We start from the raw sequence: 16,945 nt of genomic DNA on the forward strand, positions 1-16,945 counted from the left end.
AGGGCGAATAGAGTTACGAGGTTTAGACAGATGATTGGTTTAATGCTTTCCCATTGTGTAGACTTTGTAAAACCACACACACATGGAGGATGATCTACTGAGTTGATAAAAAAAATTATAATAATAATAATAATAATAATATGGAGTTAGGAGGTTTTGTCCCGCCAGCAGCGATATCAGAGTTCAAGGTGGTGATGGCTCTGGGGGGGGGGGGGCTGAGTATTGGTTCTGGCTCTGATGCACATGTAATACAAATATGAGAGTCATAGTTCTATATATTCACTTATTCAAACAGCATTTCACTAGCATCAGTGCACTTATTTTGTATCCTTTGTTTAACCAGGGTAATCACGTTGAGAATACCATCTCTCTTTCAAGTGGACCCTGGGTCGTTTCAGCAACGCCCTGCTTCACATTCACAGTTACATAAATTCATCTCCCAGTTGGTTCATTAACTCTTTCACTAACCCCACTCCCTCACGGAATCCCAATCAGAAGAGACTTCATTCCCCAAATACCGATACGACAATGGAGATCATGTGACACTAACGTGACTAAATGATTCATGCAATGTCGTTGACTAAAAACGACGACACAAAATGTAGTTTACAAAATAGAATCTTGCCGAAATCTCTTGTAGCGCCGAAGAATAAGAGTCTGAGGCGGGATGTCGAAAGACAACGCTAAACGTTTATTCAACATCAACTTCAACACTATTTACTGGACGTTGCTTGCAGGAACTCGTTTGCCGACAGGAAAGTAACAAACAATATTGTCCGTGCGCAACCCTTATCCCCAACACATAGTTCCGTGGGTGAATTATGTTGAGTGGCGAGACTAAACAAAAAAGACTAAAGCTAAAATGCTCAGACTCTAATCAAATCAAATCAAATTTATTTGTAAGGCCCGACAACACGCGTTAATGTCCCCATGGGCCGGACACGTCTTCTTTAAACAAGTCAAGAAGAAACATCACAATAAATCAAGAACAAAACAAAAACACCATAAAGTCCAAATAGTTTTTAATAAATGCAACACTACCCCACGCAAAGGTAAGGAAAAACTCACTAAAACCTAGCAATAGGAAAAAATGCACGACAGGCAATGTGGAGGAGAGAAACCTTAGAAGTGCCGTTCAAGGGGGGATCTCCCTACTTAGATGTCGGTGATAGTAGTGTTGCAATAAAACGGGCGAAACAGTTGGTAAGCATGCACTCATAAGTGTAATGAAACACCGATAAGTGCATGCAATAGCAACTGAATATTTTGAAAGATTAAAAATAGAGCTGATGGCGGCTCTATTTGAGGCATGGGGCGTGCAGAGAGGGTCGCATCCTCCCGGTCATCATCACGGGATGTCCAACACTCCGGTCTTCACTACGAGACAGCCACTCACAGGGAGACGGGACAGGCGTTAGACAGTTTGCGTGATTGTGATGGGCGGACATAGCAATAGATACATGTTGGTAAGCATATGTGAGTAGAATATAAGTACTTAACCCATGAACTCAACCCTCAACGTCTAAAGGCCTCTACATGCTACAGCAACTTCCAAGCAACTGCAACACAACATCAGCGCGATTTCAACGCGGTTGTTGCAGAGGGTCTTGTAGACTGTGTTGCGAGGATGTTGCGTTAACTTGCGTACATGTCCCCAAAATCTAATCTAAACAACCGTTGCGTTGATATTGCGTAGCAGTGATTGGTTGGTTAGCGAATGGGGGCGGGGCTGTCATAGAATAATATTGGTCCCGCAGAGAATACCATCCTCCATTGTTGTAGCCAGCCAGCGTTGATGCTAAATAATTAGCGTCACATAGCTGGCCTTTTTCTGAAAACCCAAGCACATATTGTTCCATAGCATACGCCTTCAGTTGATCATGACAAATCCTCTCTTACCTTGACGATTAAAAAGCCTCCATAATTTAGTAAATAAAGCTGTAGCCAGCCAGCTAGCATTGGTGCTATTCAAAATGCTATCCACATTAGCTACATAGCTAACCAACTAAATACAATGGTATCCTGAGGTAACGTTAAATACAACGTTTGCTAGTCGAAATGACTGGACACACACAGGGACAAGTTAAACATCAATCAATTAATTTATTCCAACAGGTAGTTTGAGCTGCATGTGAGCCGAGGTCTTTCTCTCCTCTCCATTGGAAACTAATGACGTTACGTTAGCTCGAAAAAGCACAGAACCGGCCGACAAAAGTTAAGCTGCTAGCAACAGACACTATAATACTTCCGGTCGGGGGATTTCAAAATAAAAGAGCGACGTCTAAAAGCACCGTAAATACGTTTATTTTGTACATTATCTAACGTTAACACTAAAGTTAATCTAAAGTTAGTTTAGGTTTGTGTTAACGTTAGATAATGTACAAAATAAACGTATTTCCGGTGCTTTTAGACGTCGCTCTTTTATTTTGAAATCCCCCGACCGTAAGTAAAAATAATGCTTCTTTTTCTGCTTGTTATCAATGGGTTGGTTGAGAAGGGAAATTTCATCTATCTAGGGAACCTAGCTACATCCGGGTTACAATGTTGCATAGGCTGCACATCGATGTTACAGAAGCATAAAGGCAGAGTGTCTGCAACACCGTTGCTTTGTCGATGTTGTGTTGCAGTTGCTTTGAAGTTTCTGTACCATGCAGAGGCCTTAAGCCATGTTGACAGACCACGGACAGAAGGCGGTAAGAAGCTGATCCATGGCCTCGGTGGTGCACGTAGAACAGTCACTGCAATCTTGGCCAAGACCCAGAGACATCCACCACCTTGGTCAACACTACGAGACAACCACTCAGAGAGATGGGGGGAGGGGGGGGGGGGGGGGGGTTAGAGAGTTCCCATGTTTGTAGTGGGCGGAGATGAAGCAATACATACATGTAGTGAGCATATGCATACATGGTGACAGTAGAATCAAAGTATATAAGAAAATTGAGTAATAGATAGAACTACTGCAAGCGTATGTATACAGGATGAGATACAAGACAATAGCTCAGGTCCGTATGCCCCGGGGGACAGGAGAAACTACTCAGAATTGGTCAGGGCAAAGCAGGTAAGGTTCAGCGCTGCAGGCCAGACAGAAAGCGGTATGAAGCTGTTCCATGGGACCGGTTGAGACAGAGACAGAGGTTAAAAAGGTTCTCCCATGTCTGCAGAAAAGCAGACATGGTAGCAAATAGACATCCTAACTAAACTAGACAGATTAATCTAAGGGTCAGTCCCCGACCAGGTGTGACCAGGGTAGGTTGAAGGAGAGAGAGAAAAGATGGGTCTTAACCAGGGATTTAAAAGCTTCAACAGAGCAGGTGCCCTTGACGACGGCAGGTAATTTGTTCCACAGGTACTGTAGGGAGCGTGATAGACAAAGGCTCTGTGGCCGGCGGATTTCTTTTTAACCCTAGGAATCGATAGAAGCCCTGCATTTTGTGAGCGCAGAGCATGAGCAGGCGAGTATCGAGAGATGAGATCGGATAGATAGAGCGGTGCGAGCCCAGACCTGTAACGTCACGGTGACCAAATGCGTCCACATTTTTATAGGATTCTATCACATTTTCATAACTATAGCGAATATAACTTACCCTGCACCGTTTTCATTGAAGTTTCTTACAAATTAACAATGTTTTATTTGTCCTTTATATGCGGATAACATTAAAATCTTAAATTGTACCATTATGTTCCCGTTTAGACAACAAACATAATGCTAATGATGCACTTTGTTAAGATAATTAGGTGACCATTCTCGGTCACTATATTCAGGTCGCATTAATAGTTTAACGCTCCTGTGTTGAGATCACGTTTTCCTAATCCGGTGCTGACCTGTGAACAACTAGGTGATAAAGGTCTTGGGATTTGTAGTAATTTTGTAGTCATAACATTTTCACTTTTTAAACCAATGCTGCCATCTACTGACAACAGAAAGTGTATAACGTCAAGTTGATTAGAGAGGCTACCCACAAACACCGTCGCCCAAAACACATTCTAGAGATTCCCACTTTTTACTGGTACATACGTTCATATCTAATAGTCTTTAGATTACAAAATATAGATGAATACTCATGAAATTTGATATATATATATATTCTAAAATAAATATAATTTCACTTCACCTACCTGTTGAGTCGACATGAAATTCCCAAACGCTGACAGTAAAAAAAGCCTGGATGTCGCGCAAAATGGGGCGTGACCGAATTTGGTTTTGGGCGTTCCCAGACAAAGAGAGTGACCGAGAGTGGTCTACGTTCCGTTAGTTGACCTGACTAAACATAAAATAGATAAAAGTGACCCAATATGATAAACGAAAAAGAGCATTTGAGACATGACTGAGACTAAAACTAAAATAAAAAATAGCTGACGAAATTAACACTGGTTATCCCTCAGCCCCTCGGTACTGCAGCATGCTGTTGGAGGAGGGCGGCCTGCACCAGCTGGAACAGGTCAACACCCATCCTCAGACCCACGGAGACGTCAAGCTATTGGCTGAGAGCATCCTGGAGAGCCTGCAGCGTCACAGAGCTCGCACAGGGCAGCTCGCACCCGGCCAGTGTTGCCTCCTGCCGCCACCGCAACAACCGCACCGAGGTGAGGGAAGACGCACACTTACCATCGCTTTCCAGCCGAGTCGCAGGTCGGCTGTTGGAGAGGAGAGCGGTGCAGAGTTTCTGGATGTTTAGAAGTGAAAAGATCTGTAACAACCGTGTAAGTTCTCTCCTTGTTTTCCTCCTCGCTTTCAGAAAACTAGGCTCCCTGATCGAGTTGAGGACCTCACCCCATTGGCTGTATCCTACCATGGAGGGGATTCGGGACTGTGTGTATGTGTGTCTCACACACACAAACGCACTTTGTCAAGCATCCCCACAAAGTATACAAGAAAGGACTGACACTACGCAATTCTTTGCACACACACTTTATTTATTTTCTCTGTTTGTTTCAAAACAAAAGTAATTTCTGTGTGTGCAATTCTTGTGACGAATAAGGACATTTGAGATTAGATTTGTGTTCATGCTGTCTTAATAATTCTGCCATTGGCATCACCGTGATGTCTTACAAAAAACATTGGTGCACCCACACTAATCGACTCAACTTTTTGAATTGAACCCCAAAAGAACAGTCCAGCCCCCTCTCCCTTTTTGTTCCCGAGGGCTGATAGGTTGGTTAATAGGCTCATTAAATATGTGCATGAAGGTGAGAGCTCAAGCATGCTGGAGTTTGTCTGAATGCTTCTCACCTTATTAGGAATGCCTGCTTGTTTGTTCATAGCAGTGTTCTGTTCATAATGGAACCACGGCCTCTGGGTGTGCAATACTACCGATTGTGATCTGTTAATTACTGACTTCCATGTGATGTGTTCAGATGGTTGGAATGCTCTGAACATCACGGATAAAAATGTAAAAAAAGATAATAGCATATCCGTTCACATGTTCAGTTGCCGTCAGGGTTACTGCTTAGCAGGGTAGCGAACCCAGCAGTACTGTTCATCCAGAGGTCTGGTTTGGAATTCTCTTGGTCGATTGGAGTCATGGAATTTCAAAACTTTAATAGAAATTATGCGTGGAAAGTACAAATGTCCCACACGGATACTAATGGTCACCGTGATGGGACTCATTCACGTGTATAGATGCACACCCCTGCTTTCTTGTCAAGAGGACTGTGTATATATCTGTTAGTTGTGCTTCCCTGTGTGTGTGTGTGTGAGAGAGAGAGAGCTAGTTGCGTACAACTAGCAGCATGTTAAGAGTGTCATTTGTACATGCAGTGTATAAGCTAGAATATGGGGAGAAAGTGTGTCGTGGTGATTGGTTGTCATGGTTTAAAGTGTTGCACGGAAACAGTATTATGTTTGTTTTTGTTTAGTTTATTTGACTGAAAGGTACTTGTTGAACAAGGGAGAGAAAAGCTCTGTGCCATACCTGGCTGTGAGTGAGTGGGAGCAGTCTTCCTCTTCATCAACTGAAACGAGTGGCCGTGTGAAAGAGATGCTGTTCAACAAACATTGTGTACCTGTGCAGTTGGTGAGGGTGAGAATAAGAGGAAGCCACGGTAGACTATCAGGACTTGCCCTAAAAAGCCCTTTCTCTTTATTAGCCTGGGTTTTTATTCCCGTTATGCTCCTGTCACCGTTCTAAGTGAAGCCGGTGTTACTTTTTACAAGCTGCTTTCGAACCCGCCGAGATGAAGCTGATGCAATGCGGTCATGTTTTTTCTTAGGTAATAGGGATGGGACATTTAATTCAACAGGCTCGGCAACTGACACGTGGGACAGAACCAATGTGGGTGACATACGAGGAAGACGAGTATCATAAAATACTGATGGTTTACTGAAAATGTCAAATAAATGCCCGTCTTCATCACCTAACGATGTTGCTGATGATGTATCGCAGCCTTCATGACTTTGTTTCAAGCAGTCTTCAGTATATGCTTGGTGCTGCTGCATGGGTCCTGAACTGGTCCCTTATCAGAATCATCAAGGGCAAAGTTTTGTATGAAAGAAAAATAAATGGAATAGATTTTAGTAAATTCTTGTTTTTAATCTTTTATTACTCGTAACATCTCAAGATCTTTTAGTTTGGCATCTGAACATTGCCCTTAATGAAGGTCAGGTTAGTGTTTTTTCAAAATAGGAATTTCATGAAACTGAAACATGAGGAAGTCCAGATGTGTCTGCTAGGATTGTGCCATGTTGCTGCTGAGTCAAGTTTTCTGAAATAAAATAATGTACATCCTCACAAACTGGAAATATGAATCATCTTGTTTATTCTGTGACTTCTAACACATTTTTGCAAGTCTGTGAATCACATAATATACAACATTTATTAGACAATATTAGGGATAAACCAAAGTCTGGATTTGATTGAAAGAAGAGCAGCTCTGCTGAATCACAACAACGGTAAGTACACACTAAGGGCTGGATCCACAAAGAATGGATTGCACGGAGCTAGTTGCACCCTACTTACAATTCATTATGAATTGAAAATGGGGGACCCTGGTGTAAACGAGACAAAAGTCTTTCTCTGGTCTGCATCCCCTTAACCCTTTCTCCGCCGATGACGTTAAGACGTCATTCTCCGCCATGCGTAATTTCGTCATGGTATTCACATTTCACCCACGGAGTCTTTGCTGGTGTTGTAGGACTCCGCTCAACTCTGTAACGCTTCAATACCGCCACCTGGAGGCCCATCTGCGAGTTGCCAAAACCAGAAGTGGCCGGAAGTGCTTAGTCCGTCCCCTATTCTGTCCGGCCACTTGCTATCGCTCGTGGGACTCTATCCAGACACCGTGCATATCGATCCGTTGCCATAACTCAATAAACAACATGATTGGACGTGTATTAGTATTATACAAACCGGAACTGGATCACCTAGATCAACATCCCATAATAGCGATATTTTTGCTCCACGCTCATCACCCAACGGTAAGAGGAGACTGGGGTGAGTTTCAGCGTTTTTCTTTACCATTTTCGATACAAACTGCTCTGATCTATATATCACCCATACTACATAAATCATTTAACGTCTGTCATTGAATTATAAACGACCCCCCCCCCCCCCTCCGGTCAACCGCAGATGATCAGTCAACACGTCTAGGACCGTGTACAGTTGACATTTTTAATCTGGCGTCGATCGGTAGCAAACTGCATTTGATGATCTAATATGCATTTATGGCTATATCTCACGTTCTATGAAATACTGCAGAAAACGATAAAAACATATTTATACTCTAGACCGTATTATTGTATGAATGTGTGAATGAAAAAGTTAAACGTTCCTACATCCTGAACGATAGATAATTGATGTTGAATGGGCCATAGTAATGTCAATTTAGCAATACAATTTAAAAAGTTATAGCCCTGCAAAGAAGGTGAAAATCTCCATAGACAAATAGAGCTGGCAGAGAGGCTACAAGGATGGATATAAGCTCTGGCAATGAATGGGTTAACAATTGTGTGTATTGAACCGTACTGTATTGTACCCATTCTGCAATCTGTTAATAACATTTTCAAATTTGATTGATTGAAAATATATTGGTTGGTTTGGTGTAGATGGAAATGGGCCTATCTGCTTCCGAAAGAGGCAACCATTGTGATTGGAGGATTAGGTAAATTAGCCATGAATTTAGTCAACAGTGTGCTATTCTCCAGTGTACTGTGGGAGTCTCTTCTCTATGAAGGCAGCCATCCCCTCCTGCCTGTCTCGTGTCTTGATGACCTGAAAAGAGAAGATTAGTTAAAGTCAGCAGCCGCACCTTAACACTTTGATTGCCAACGACGAGATTTCTCGTTAGTTCATGCCAACCGTTGAGTGCCAGAGAGACGATCTTTTTCCCCCTCCTTTTTCCTCAGATTTTCTCCCATCCCAAGCTGGTGACAATGCCGGAGCTGTGAGCTGGACCCGAACAGGCGAATACAGCGTCTCCGGCGTTGGGTGACGAACGCAATCTCCGCTACGCCACCTGACCGCCCCGACGAGATCTAGTTTTTGATCGTTTTTTATTTTATTAGCGATTTCCATTAATATTTCATCAATCTAGCCTCACGTTACCACTGGAACTCTGAGCTCCATTGGGAAAATACCACCCCCTATCGTCTCTCCGGATGGTACTGCACCCCATTGGATTGAATGAACGGCATGGAGAAAAAAAAAGTCCTGCTTCCACATTTTAATACCGCCCCCTATCGTCTCTCCGGATGGTACTGCACCCCATTGGATTGAATGAAAGGCATGGAGAAAAAAAAAGTCCTGCTTCCACATTTTACTGTCAGACAACTAACCCGAGACGATCGAAGTCATTGCCGACCACCAGAACAGCGGATAATGTGTGTTTACAGTACCCAGCGTTGGATCAATAAACGCGCTCGATATTTGGAATGGCGATCAGGAATTGGAATAATCTTTTGAGAACATCTGATCTGAGGTAAGGAATCTATGTTACCAGTCTTGGGATAATCAGAGCTTTTTTCACAGATATATCAACGTAGGCCAGGGCTATTCAACTGGCGGCCCGCGGGCCAGATCCGGCCCGCGGGATGATTCTGACCGGCCCGCCAAAGATTACATAAAAAAAAAAAAAAAAACGTTTTAATATATATATATATATATATATTTTTTTTTTACTTTTTTCTTTTCATGTCAACGTTAACACGCACAATTGAGCCAAAAGTCACTCAATTAATGACAGATTTCATTGATAAATTGAGGGAAAACTTTGCAAGTCGATTTGATGAATTTGACATGTCCAGAGAATTGATGCATTTTGTGAGCAACCCATTTGCCAATGTAGCTGCTATTTCCACAAAAGGACAAGAGTTCCTTGCATCACTTCACATTGATGAAGGTCTCCTGCAACTTGAAATAATTGACATGCAAGCATCATCTGCTCTGAAGCAGGCACTTGAGAATGAATCCACCACAACATTTTGGATAAAGTGTATTCATGTCAAGACATTCCCCCAAATAAAAACGCTGGCAATATCTGTGCTAACAATGTTTGGCTCAACATACACATGTGAATCCAGTTTCTCTCACATGAATGCCATTAAAACAAGCAACGTGCCTCCTTGACAAATGAGCATTTGCATCACTGTTTGCGGGTAGCCCTCACTTCCTATGAACCCTCTTTCTCTGCCATTGCCCAGTCAAAAAAGTGCAATCGCTCTCATTAGATGTGTGTATGTAGGCTAGGCCTGTCTGCCCCCCACCCCCCTGATGTTTGAGAGTTAAGAGTGGACAATAAGTGCTAATAAGATGCTGTGATTTGCTGTTGTTGCACAGACATGAAGCACTTTTTCATAAGCTCAGCTGCACTATAAATGTGTTTTTTTGTTCAAGTGTTGATGTTAGAATGTTCAGATGCACATCATGCACTTGTTTTTTTATTTTATTTTTATATTGAAATGTTGAAGAGGAGATGTTGCAGTTGTTGCACAGTCATAAATTAAGCACTTTCTGCAGGAGATGTTGCAGATGTGGCACATAAATGAAGCACTTTTTTTGAAAAGTATACTACTTTTGCAATGTAGTTAAATAAAAGTTGTGAAAATGTGGTTGCGTGTTGTGTCAAGTGTACATATATTCATAGCACGGGGAGGCGCCGTGGCAGTCCGGCCCCTGGCCCCTTGGGTTTCTGACAATGTGGCCCCCTGAACAATTTAGTTGAATAGCCCTGACGTAGGCCCTATGTGTGCGTGTGTGTGTGCTGATCAGGAAATGGATAATCGATTTTTCAGGCCGCTTCTATAGCGTGCATAAGTACACATATACTATCGATAATCTAGCGTTTATTTGAAAACTATTCATAAATAGGCCGAAAAATGACAGTTTTTTGTGTATTCCAGTATATTCCAGTAAAGGGCGATTATCACAGAATCTTCTGAAATTTTCTGGAACTTTCATAAAACGAGCGTTTTTCAAAATGGTATAAAACGGAAATGAACAGATTAAAAAAACAATCCGTTTTGACAATGTTGACTGCAAACAAGTCATTGATAAGCGACGGCCATATTATACACATAGCCATAATTTAAGATATAGTTTATGCGTTCGCAAATATGAGAGCTCTATCATTGAAGTGGGCGTTGGCATGCAACGGGGTTCCGGGGCACCGCATGGCTGGCACTGAAAGTGTTAAAGCATAAGCACACAAACTAAAAATATATCTTTTTTTTCTTTAGAGGCACATCACAAGCATTAACACAATGGGACTTCCGGTTTGAGAACAACATGTAGCAGACACGTTTGGTCAAAGCTCCGCTCCCGTCAATGTTAATTTCACTTCAAAACCTTATTTGCACAACACTAATGAGTTAAACCTCATCGTATATATTAAATAAGACCTTCTACTAACTATATCAAAAGAAATAAAGATTCAACATGGGACCTAAGGAAAAGAAAGAGACTGGAAAGAAACACGGAATAGACAGTACAACGGAGCAGGCTGTGACACGCTCATCGAGGGATACAGCAGCGGCCAGTACAACGGCACTGATGGTGACTTGCCCCGTTGGGGAGACAGTAGCTGATAATATAACGGGCCCGATGACGACTTACCCCGAGAGGGAGACAGCAGACGACAATACAACGGCACCGGCGGGGACGAGCTCCGTAAGAGAGAAAGCAGTGGAATTTGAGAAGAAAATATCCAACAACACCGCCGTGATTCCCAACGCTCCTACAACCTCAACTGATACAGGCAGGGAGGATACACCACCCGATTTCAAGTCTCTGACTAACCTGATAAAGGATCGGATGGACGACTTCAAATTACACATCGATGCTAAATTCGAAGAGTTTAAAATAGCGGCCGCAAATCAATCCGAGCGTATTACTGCAGTGGAAAACACTATGCTCGAAATCACATTGAAAGTCGAGGAGAACAAGAAGACTGTTCACGATGGATTCATGGAGCTAGCGGCAGAGATAAAACAGGTGGACAAAGCGCTTTGGAAGAAAATACAAGACATCGAAGAGGAAGCAATGGAGAGGCGGCTCGAGACCGAACGTCACTACCGTAGATATAATGTCCGTATTGTGGGATTGGATGAATCAGTCAATTGCACAGACGACACATTTCCAACAGTGTTAGCTGGAATTCTAGGTAAACAGATCCTCCCCACAGTGCCGTTAGTGGACCATTGTTATAGAATCGGTACACGGGACCCCAAAGGCATCAAGACGAGGGTTATCATTGCTACTCTGCGCAAAACAGAAATAAGAGACGCAATCATTAGAGAGGCACGCAATCAATGGGGGAGACTGAAATATAATGACAAACCAGTGTCTTTCTACGAGGATTTATGCAGGGAGGCCATTTCCCGACGTGCACCTTACAAAGAGGTGCTGCAGAAACTTTACAGGAGAAAACTCAAACCCAGCCTTCGCTACCCAGCGTCTCTCTCCATCTTGGGGGAAGATGGTAAAAGATTCGGGTTACGCTCGCCTAAAGACGCTGAAGAATACATGAATCAACATGATATCGGCCCCCGGGGGCCGGTCGCACCATAGGCCCGTCTCAGAAGACAAGCCTACTCATCTCTCTCTTTTTCTTACTTTTTATTATTTTTATTAGAATGACTTTGCCACGGCTCAACTACAAAAGCAACAGCAGATAAGCCTGTAGGCAACACCGAGGCACAAAGTGTTTAATACGAAAAGATAGGCACTATATTTATAGATTTCTGGTTTTTGGGCAGGCAATAATCCAACATTGACATTGGGAACACTCTGGAATGAACAGGATTCTTCTTTCGACCGTTCAGGGACACACTGGAATATACTGGAAAAAAATAGAAGGACATAACTCTTGGACAGGAAGAATATTCTGGAACATAACATCAGTGTTTACAAATGTACAAGGGTATTCTACAACTTTCTAGAATACACTGTACTCCTACAATGAAGGCCTGTAACAATAACATCCGGTATGTATATGCATATGAACCAGATATGGAATTTCAATAAGGTCTTAAAAACATCATCCTCATCTAAAGGTATAAGCATGACAAGGTTATTCTAATATTTTAAGCAATTTCTCCACTGCTTTAGGGATTTGCATAATTTAGTTCTAAAAATCTCTTTTTTTGTTGAGTTTTATTTTATTTCTTATTTTTTTAGTTTTTTTTCTCTCTTTTCTTTTCCTCCTTTTTCTGAAGGTTCCAACATATACAAGTTAGTAGAAGGTTCAAATAAATATCAATGGAGGTATATTTTTCATTTTTCACACTATTTTTATTACATTGATGGGAAGGCGCAAGATCAAGAGTGACATTCTATTAAATTAGAATGAAAGTTTTAGATCCTATGGCAATTAGCATAGGAAGGTTATGGTTAAAAGGCTCATTTTGGGCAACCCGGTGACTTAAGGGAGGGAGTCATACGCGTAGGATGTGTCTTATGGAACACAGTCCTGTACGACTCTGAGGGAGGGGGATTTAGGGGATTATTATTTGTATATATGTATGTTTTTAAGCTCGGCTCTCAACGGGACCTCAATAGTTGGATGTATATCCATTGTAGATTCGCACTCCAGAAGCATTACAAACAACTACACAACAACATGTATAGATTATGGCTAGTTTGAATATAATGATCTGGAATACTGGGGGAATAAATAAATCAACACAAACGCAAAAGCGTGCTCACACTGATGAAAAACAAACAGGTTGACGTGGCTCTGCTAAGCGAAATGCACATTTTAGGGGAAGACATAGCTACGTTAGCGGACAACATATATCATAACATTAGTCACTCTTCCTTTGGAACGAGAACCCGTGGAGTTGCCATAGTCGTAAAACGGAAGTTGAATATTGAATTGAAGGGAGTATGGTCTGATGCAGATGGTCGGATAACTATAGCTAAGATTGTACACAAGAACAGGAAAATAGCGTTGGTAGCGGTATACGCCCCAAATTTGTACGAAGCTAATTTCTTCACTACACTTACCAGAACAATGTTAGACCTTCCTGAATACTCATTTATAATTGGTGCGGATTTTAATGCCATTTGGGATCCAGGGATGGATAAATCTTATCCCTCCTTTTCCAATGAACAGAAAAATTCATCTAATGCGTTAAAGGATTGGTCGAAGAATACAGGTGTAAATGATCTATGGCGATCACTCAACCCCACAACCCGGAAGTACTCTTGTCGATCTGCAAGACATAACACACTATCCAGAATAGATTGTTTTTGCATCCCCGAGACTATTTGATAACTATGATGTGGAAATGGTACCCAATGCATTATCAGATCACTGTTATTTACTCCTAAAAGGATCATTTGGTATACTGTCATCCCGAGCCCCAAGATGGCGATTTAACGCGATGCTGCTTAATAACAAGGAATTCATTACACAACTCAAAGAAGCTCTCTCTGTATTCCTACTGGAGAATGCGAATTCGGTGCAGGACCCCAGAATGTTATGGATGTCGGTAAAGGGACTGATCAAGGATTTCACAGATTGCTTTTCCTCAAATACGCAAGAATCGATGCTCAAAACTGGCGGAACTGGAAACGCTTTACTCTACGTTATTTACTTCATTACAATACAACGACTCGGTTCGACTGGAAACTCAAATTAATGTGCTAAAAAAAGAGATTAACGCCATTTATAAACAACAATCTGAAGTACAAATACGTAGCACAAGACAACAGCATTACTCTCAAGGTTCTAAACCAAGTCACCTACTAGCTATGCGATTAAGAGTCAACGCAAAATTTGCAGATATAACTACCATTAAAGCACAACAAGGACTTGTTACAGACCCTAAAAAAATAAATGGAAGAGACGGTATCCCACCAGATATGTACCTCTCATGTTGGGACATAATTGGCCCCTATTACTTAATATGATTTTATACTCAGTCAAGGAGGGGAACTTCCATAAGAACGACAATATTGCACTCATAACAGTCCTCCTTAAAAAAGACAAAGACCCCACCGAGTGCGGTAGTTATAGACCCGTAAGCCTCCTCGGAACCGATATCAAACTGTACTCTTAAGGTATTAGCCATCAGACTTCAAAAGCATATGACGTCTTTAGTTCATCCGGATCAAACTGGCTTCATAAGAGGCCGCTTGATCACGGATAACATAAGACGATTACTACACGTACTAGATGCCAGCAAGGACGACACCACACCTAAGGCGATGCTGTCCCTGGATGCAATGAAAGCTTTTGATAGGTTGGAATGGTCGTATCTATGGGCAGTATTAGAAAGGATGGGGTTAGGGCGGTTAGGTGGCGTAGCGGAGATTGCGTTCGTCACCAGCCCCGGAGCAGCTCACAGCTCCGGGGTTGTCACCAGCTTGGCTGGCCGTTCACACTAATACAATTGGCTGTATTAGAGGGTGGGAGAAGCTGGCGGGGTGGGTCCGGGTCGTTGTAAACAGCGACTCCTACAGTTCGGTCGGGGCGCCTGCTAAGCGCGGATAGGACCTGAGTGGGATAGTGTGATCCTTCCACACGCTACGCCCTCTCAGGGAGGGTCCGCGCTGCCAGGTGAAAAGAAGCGGTTGATTGGCTGGACGTGTGTCGGAGGAAGCACGTGATAGCCTCCACTCTCCCAGATGATCTGACTGTGGGGGGTAAGTGCGCAGCGACCAGGAAGGGGACTGGGAATTGGCATACGACTAACATTGGGATGGGAGAAAATCGGAGGAAAATGGAGGGGGAAAAAGATAAAAAGAAAGGATGGGGTTAGGAAAAGGATTCATTGATATGATTAAAGTATTATACAAAGACCCATCGGCCATGATTACAACAGGTATAATCACCTCCGAAATATTTCCGGTATCACACTCTTCTAGACAGGGTTGCCCTCTTAGTCCCGGACTATTCGATTTATCATTAGAGCCTTTAGCACAATATATAAGACAATCCCAATCCATAGAACCAATCGTAATCAAGGGCACACAACATAAAATTAGTTTATATGCGGACGACGTAATACTGTTCATGCAAAACCCTAACACCGCAATGCCTCATCTTCTCAAGTTGATTGATGACTTTGGCGATCTATTGAGATTTAAGATAAATTGGCCGAAGTCGGCTTTCCTTCCACTTAACGCCCATGCAAAAAAGAATATACTCCTCCCAGAAGAAATACCAATGGTTAAACACTTTAGATGTTTGGGAGTTGAAGTATTCCCTACCATAAGCCAAACGGTGAAGCACAATTACATAAAAATCCAAAATAAAATCAAATACGACTTTGAATCAACTTCAAGAATCAACTTCATCAGCTCAATGCTACCGTTACCCCCTCCAGATGGTTACTGGAAAAAATTACACTCTTCCGCATACAAATTTATTTGGAATAACAAACCACCACGTATAAAAAGATCCACCGCACAGAGAAACAAAGCCGACGGAGGTATGGCATTTCCAGATTTTTTCCACTATTTTAAGGCGTACACTTTAAGACCACTGACAACCTGGTTTGATCCCCAAGCATCAGTATCCTGGAGAAATTTAGAAGTAAATATAGTAGCACCACAGACTGCAGGACATAGTATACACCAAATTATCAATTAAGCAATGCGAACTGAAATTTGGCCCCATTATTACTCATGCGATCCGGATATGGCGTGAAACACAAAATAAATATTCTAACCCACATAAATGGCATTATCATACTCCCTTATTCAATAACAATGCACTCCTGATTGGAAAACGACCTATAAGATTCCCTAGATGGGAAAAGCAGGGCATACACACATTAGGAGATGTTTTCAACAAACAGGGTTTTTGTAGTTATGAGGAAATACACAAAATGTGATCTCACCAGTTCCACATATTATTTTTACGCACAGTTATTGTTATGTTTGAAGGCTCACGTGTCCCATTAAGGATACCAATTGTACACCACAGATACCACAAATTATTCTATGAAAGAGAGACATCGAGAGGTTTTGTATCAGATTTTTATCATCAATTACTAACGTCCTCGTATGAAATCCTCCACCTAGACTCAGTCTGGAGGAGGGATATACCAGACCTGGAAATAAAATTTTATTGGCAAGAAGCCTGGCCAAATGTTCGACTTGCGTCACGGAGCCCGGACCATCAACAAATCAATCTTAACTATATTCATAGGACATACTTGACTCCTATAAGACTGAACAGAATGGGTCTTAAACAAGACTCCAAATGCTCCTTATGTACAAATGGGGATGAGGGTACATTTATGCACATGTACTGGGACTGCCCACCAGTTAAGATATTCTGGAAAGAAGTGACCCAGCAATTATCAAATCTCTTAACTCTGAATATACCTGTACACCCCTCTGTATTACTGTTGAATGATGTTTTTGAGTGTGCAGTACCTATACAGCTAAAGAGATTGGTTTTATCTGGTATCACAGCGGCTAAAAAGCTGATAGCATCACAATGGTTTCAACCGGAAAAAATGTGCCGGAAGGTCTGGATTCTTACATATCTCGATGTGATT

The 16,945-nt window shown here is 42.1% G+C and overlaps 2 protein-coding genes across 4 annotated transcripts in view; one reads left to right on the forward strand and one right to left on the reverse strand.

The window, feature by feature from the left end:
• The window catches only part of zyg11 (zyg-11 family member, cell cycle regulator), a 43,360-nt gene extending 38,493 nt beyond the window's left edge, over positions 1 to 4,867 (forward strand). For both annotated transcript variants that reach the window (XM_084308742.1, XM_084308743.1), the window contains exons 17-18: positions 4,384 to 4,584; positions 4,737 to 4,867. In XM_084308742.1, the coding sequence (XP_084164868.1) occupies positions 4,384 to 4,584; positions 4,737 to 4,744 (209 nt within the window). In that variant the 3' untranslated portion in view covers positions 4,745 to 4,867. The remainder of the gene's footprint in view (positions 1 to 4,383; positions 4,585 to 4,736) is intronic.
• Positions 4,767 to 16,945, reverse strand: part of echdc2 (enoyl CoA hydratase domain containing 2) — a 36,643-nt gene continuing 24,464 nt past the window's right edge. For both annotated transcript variants that reach the window (XM_084308745.1, XM_084308744.1), the window contains one exon: positions 4,767 to 8,207. In XM_084308745.1, the coding sequence (XP_084164871.1) occupies positions 8,130 to 8,207 (78 nt within the window). In that variant the 3' untranslated portion in view covers positions 4,767 to 8,129. The remainder of the gene's footprint in view (positions 8,208 to 16,945) is intronic.

The sequence above is a fragment of the Notolepis coatsorum genome, assembly GCF_963971535.1.
Source record: "Notolepis coatsorum genome assembly, chromosome: 2".
Taxonomy (NCBI): domain Eukaryota; kingdom Metazoa; phylum Chordata; class Actinopteri; order Aulopiformes; family Paralepididae; genus Notolepis; species Notolepis coatsorum.